The 6,000-nt window shown below is 42.4% G+C and overlaps 1 protein-coding gene across 2 annotated transcripts in view; it reads right to left on the bottom strand.

Moving 5' to 3' along the window:
- The window catches only part of enpp2 (ectonucleotide pyrophosphatase/phosphodiesterase 2), a 70,835-nt gene extending 66,429 nt beyond the window's left edge, over positions 1–4,406 (bottom strand). Inside the window, exons 1-2 of one of the 2 annotated variants that reach the window (XM_026183795.1) lie at positions 4,296–4,406; positions 3,517–3,622 (exon numbers count right to left, since the gene is read on the bottom strand). In XM_026183795.1, coding sequence (XP_026039580.1) covers positions 3,517–3,622; positions 4,296–4,313 — 124 coding nt within the window. In that variant the 5' untranslated portion in view covers positions 4,314–4,406. The remainder of the gene's footprint in view (positions 1–3,516; positions 3,623–4,295) is intronic. The other variant, XM_026183796.1, reaches the window with a different exon arrangement.
- Between the last annotated feature and the right edge of the window lie 1,594 nt (positions 4,407–6,000).

Consider the following 6,000-nt stretch of genomic DNA (forward strand, 5'->3'; position numbering starts at 1 on the left):
AGGACCTGTCATGGTCCTGTCACATCAACACCGTGGTGAAAAAGGCCCGACAGCGTCTCTACCACCTCAGACGCTTGAGAGACTTCCAACTGCCCTCCAAGGTGCTCAGGAACTTTTACTCGTGCACCATAGAGAGCATCCTGACGGGAAACATCTTAACCTGGTTCGGGAACAGCACCATGCAGGACAGACGAGCTCTACAGAGGGTTGTGCGGTCAGCTGAGCGCACCATCCGCTCCGAGCTCCCTGACCTGCACTCAATCTACAGCAGGCGGTGCTGGACCAAGGCCAGGAAGATCGTGAAGGACCTCAGCCATCCCAACAACAGACTGTTCTCTCTGCTGAGGTCAGGAAAGCGATTCCGCTCCCTGAAGACCAACACAGAGAGACTGAGGAGGAGCTTCTTCCCGCAGGCGATACGGTCTCTCAATCACACCACCACACAGTACTGACCCACACATATGGTTCTTACACACACTGGACTTTCTGGACTTTGGTTTTGCACAGCACTGGTCACTATATTCTTCATTTCCGGTTAATACTTGTACAGCTGCTGTTATTGTGTATATATTTATTTATATTTAGATTTCTTCATACATTCTTATATAGTTCTATATTGTGTATTGTGTATTTTGTTGTACAGTTATTTTATTTTCAACTTTAATTTATATTTTATTCCTTCCTAGTTAAATTTACCTTTTTTAATTTTTCATATTTATTTCCTATCTTATTCATAGCCTTTTCCTTTTTTGTTCTCTTTAGGTCACGAGCAGTTGTCCAAGCATTTCACTACATATCGTACTGTGTATGACTGTGTACGTGACAAATAAAATTTGAATTTGATTTGAATTTGAATTTGATTTGAATTTGATTTGAATTTGAATTTGATTTGAACGCTAACACTTTTCCACTCGATAAAAGTTAACGTGAAGGTTCCTGATGGTTAGGGACAAATGCAATCGCATGGCAGGATGCTGTAAACGGACCAAACTTCAGTCAGGAGAACAACTGAGATAATCCATCCACAATACGAGGTTAGTCATTAATATACTGCAACAACATGGGAATAGAGCAGCTGTGATAGAATACAGCATTAATGAATCAATGGTACAGAAGTGGAGGAAGCAAGAAGAATGAGTTTAATAAAGTTTGATTTATCTGACTGCTTTGTTTTGCTTAATGTGCCTTATAATCCCGTGCACCTTATAGATAAGATAAGATACCTTTATTAGTCCCACGAGTGGGAAATTTCATTATGGTCCGAAAAATACGTATTTGACTTTTTTATTTGGCACACTGCAGTTTAATGTTGCAAAGCACCTCTTTTTAACTTCAGTGGATATTATACATGGTTATGCTCAGGACATGTCAGCCCATTTCTACTGGAACTGTCAGCAAGGAATTTGCATTTGCACTGTTAAATTTTTATATAGCTTTAATGCACATAAAAAACAGCTGCTTGTTTAAGTGAAAATAAATGGATGATGATGATAGAGTTGTGTTTTGTCTCGCGTCAATTATATCGTCAGTTATATCGTTATCGTAAATTTTCAAATATATATCGTGATAAATATTTTTGACCATATCGCCCTGCTCTAGTTCAGAATGAGAGATTCTGAAGTGTGATGGAAAAACTGGTAATTACAAGAATGGAAAGGCAAATAGAGATCACAAAACGTCCACAGTTCCTTCCAGATCCAGATGAACACAGTGAACAAATTCAGTTTTTAATTTCGTCACAACATGCAGCCAATACACACACAGAAATCCCAGAAACGGCTGCAGCCGTCGCAGACTGCGACAGTCTACGGTGCAGTGCAGCAGAAGTCTGTGTTTGAGAATCTGGGACTGAAAATGAGCTCTGAAGCTCTTAATGTTGACTTAATGCAGAGCAGCACAAACACACTCCCTCCCTCACCACCTCACAGGGTCACACTGATCGTTGTAACAACCACCAACACACGCTCAGTCCGTCCATTTCATATGCACCGGCAGACACAACCCACTCAGGCTGCTTTCGTTTAGTGTTTGGAGATGTCACTCCTGTCGATGGCTGGGCGACTCATTGCACCTGAGACTCACACAGATTTACAGTGTTTCAACAAAACAGAAAAAAAACAACCTTGTGTCTTGGATGTGGAGCAGAAAGTTAGGTATGTCCTCCCTATACGTGGCCAAGACATATTCAAGCATATCCAAAACACACTTCACATTCCCTGTGCTGAGCCACTCTGGCAGCTAAATGAAAGCGTCTAATGCTGTTTCTCGTGTTTGTGCTGCTGGACTTGAGTAAAACTGGGTTGTTTCACATGAGCTTGATGCTCCAAAGTAACACACTGCAGTTCTTCTCAGTTGCCGTACACCAGAAAACTGATTTTTCTATTAAGAAATCTTTCTTGTAAAAGACAAACTGTGAGAAAAATGTCACAACCTGCCTTGAAATTGCCCATTTTGTCAAAACACCTTCAGCAATCTTAAAGAAAATCACTTCAATAAGCAGCAACTACAGCAATGAAGAAGAAATTTGGCTTTTGGCATTTTAACTTGATAAAGAAATAAAAACTTTGCTGATCTATTTGGTCTTTGACTTTCTGTTTGTGTAATAAATACTACCACACATAAAGTTCTCGCATTAGGTCTGAGTCGAGTTTTGGCAGCTGCCATGTCTTTTCTGCTAAAGTTAGAAGTGATCATGTTTGAAGAGCACAGTTATGAAAGCTCAGCTGTTGCAACTTGACTTCTGTTTCAAAAAATCTGTAGACGTACGGAGTGTGTTTCAAAAAAGTTAAAAATGGACATCAGTGACTTGACCCTGCATTCTATCTGAAGGCCACCAGATGGCGATAGCCATGATAGCAAAAAGGCTCGTGGTCCGACCTCTGTAAACACTTTACTGCTGAGTTTATGGTCTCAGTCACTGGTTTCAGTTTGCACTGAATGACGAATAAAGTCTGTTTCATAAATCTGGATCACGCTGTTTTAAAACTGACGAGCTCACCGGACAACAAGGAGTCACACCCTTCCCATCACATCAGATTTTTTTTATACCAAGACAGTAACAGTGAAAATGCTTCATGACGAGACTTCACAGACAAGTCAACAGTAGCTACATCCATCTTTTTATACAGTCGGCCGCCTTATGTTTAAACCTTCTGTGTGCGTGGAGTGGCCAACCAGAACAAAGTGGGCTTAAAGGGAGGTTACCTAAAGCAGCTTGTTTCATAACAGAGTAAATTGAGGCAGATAAATGTGGATTAATTTGACCTACAATAATAAATATTTTGGATAAAATATGGAGGTGGGACCTATATCAGAATAGGTCCCCGTTAAACATGAAAATCTAATTTTCTGTTTGTCAAAATGACTTCATTTTGATACCACCAACCACTAAGTATCATAAAACACCATAACTTGGGAAAACAAAACTCATATCTACATGCATGAGTTCTTATTTTTATAGCACCATACAGTCCACACAGACATCAGCGGTCGGTGTAGTTACAGCAGCGTACTCACTTTCTGTCCTGGCCGAGGTCCCGTCTTCTCCTGAGCGTTTGGGCCGATCATACACAAAACCCCAACACATGTCAGCCCCGCACAGGACTGACAGGGTCCACACAAGCTGAGGACACAAAGTACCGACATCAGTCATTCATACAGTCTACAGGCTGCATCTTCCAGTGGTGCTCAAGCTGGGATTTAAGAGTTACTCTTCTGCTACAGATATTCATGGCAGCCTACATTCACACTCCACCTGCAGTGCTCCGCCTGAGATCTTAGTGAAAGGGTCATGAGGTTTATTCATCAGCGAGCAAACAGTGCAGTGGAACAGCAACATGTCACGTATTTGACTTCAAGCACTTTTCATTTGCAAACCCCGTTTTCACCATTGACTGACTTGTTTGCACTGGCTGCTCATAAACGAGCTTCAGAAGTTTGTGATGCATGAAAGCTTTATTTGAGCTGGTGTAACACAAACTGCAGGTTTCCCCCGTGACCTGCGAACACCGCGGGGTGCTGAGCTCAAAGTGGAGAGAGACCACCCCTCAGCTGCATCACAATCGCCTGATAGTTTGACAGATCTGTGACCTTTCGGAAATGACAGAAGAGTCCACAATTGTTCTGCAAATGCTCATCAGCAGGGAGGACACCGGGGTGTAGAGGTTCCACGCAGAATAACGCAAACTACCAAGAAACACGCGGTCTAACGCGTCACTGCACGGGGATTTACGCACAAAACATGCAGATTTTTCGAAAGTCAGCTGCAGTTAAAACTCTTGCACATGGACTCTTACCAGTTTGTGCAGCAACATGTTCCTCTGTGCGTCCTCGGTGTTGCACCGCGCTGTAGGTCCGTGAGTGACTGATGCTGACTCTCCACACCGAAGGACCACCGGAGAGGAGGACCGTTGAAGAGGAACAGCAGCGAGGGAGGGGGAGGTGACTGAAAGGAGCGGACAGGATTCTGATTGGTGCAGCTGTGGAGGAGGGCTCCGGGCTGAGACAGGAAACGTCTCCACAGCCACTGAGCTGCGGTTAGCTCCGACTGAGAGTATTTACTCACAGGACAGTAAGGTGCTTAACACTAGGAAGGCCCAGGCTTCTACCTTTCTACCTTTAAAACCCGGAGAGCAGCCAAATGGCTGGTAGGCTTTTAGCTAAGCTTTAGCTTCAGGCAAGTGGAAGCTAAATTGGCTAGTCATTCATATGTAAATTGGGTTGTTACCTGGGAATTCTGGAGGGAGGGGAGTGGGGGTGTGTGGATGAGGGGGTGGGGGAGCTGCTAAAAGCGGTGAGCTTCCTTTTGTTTCATCTTGATGCATTCTCAATCATCCAGGGAAACAAATCTCCAAAAGTCACCAACTTGGAGTGTTTCAGTTTGCCATCTTAGGGAGAAATCAACACACATGGGTGTATGTCCTTTGTTGCTGAGATTTATTGATAAAAACAGTACAAAAAATCAACCATTTGTACACATTTTTACAAATAATTATAAAAAGTGAGTGAGTACATTTCAACATTTTCAGCAATCACTCACAATCCTGGCACTGCCATGGTATCTGTAGTCTGCATTTACCTTGGCTTGGCTTCCTGATCAATTGTCCACTACCAAAAGGAAGCCAAGCCCTGTGATCACACCTTGTTTTGTTGTAAAGGGTGGCAGGGCTTGGCTTCCTTTTGGTAGTGGAGCATTGATCAGTCGTCCATTGTGGCATCAATGTGATCACACCTTGTTTTGTTGTAAAGGGTGGCAGGGCTTGGCTTCCTTTTGGTAGTGGAGCATTGATCAGTCGTCCATTGTGGCATCAATGTGATCACACCTTGTTTTGTTGTAAAGGGTGGCAGGGCTTGGCTTCCTTTTGGTAGTGGAGCATTGATCAGTCGTCCATTGTGGCATCAATGTGATCACACCTTGTTTTGTTGTAAAGGGTGGCAGGGCTTGGCTTCCTTTTGGTAGTGGAGCATTGATCAGTCGTCCATTGTGGCATCAATGTGATCACACCTACAAAGTTACAAAGTTTTCAAAGAAGAACTCAAGCCACTTCTTCTATCTTGCTTCAACTGGACTCTGAATCAGGGAATAGCTCCACCATCATGGGGAGAAGCTATTATAACAATCTTACCCAAAGAAGGAAAAAACAAAGAATACTGCAAGTATTGTAGAGGATATCTCAGAGATGGAAAAAATAACACTCAACATTAGACTGATGGGAGGTAAATACGACAGACTATGGAGGAAGTGGAAAACATTCAGAAGTGACACAAATGAAATAACATAATAGGTTTTCTTTTTTTTTCTGCAATGTGATAAATGGAGAAAGATATGTAAACTCCAGACTCTGTTTGTTTATATGTATGTCTGTTTGTTATTTTCTTTACTGTATGTCCACAATGATAAAATAACCTAATAAAAATCAAAGTAAAAAAAAAAAAAAAAAAGGTAGTGGAGCATTGATCAGTCGTCCATTGTGGCATCAATGTGATCACACCTTGTTTTGT

The sequence above is a fragment of the Astatotilapia calliptera genome, chromosome 11 (genome assembly GCF_900246225.1).
Source record: "Astatotilapia calliptera chromosome 11, fAstCal1.2, whole genome shotgun sequence".
Classification (NCBI taxonomy): Eukaryota; Metazoa; Chordata; class Actinopteri; order Cichliformes; family Cichlidae; genus Astatotilapia; species Astatotilapia calliptera.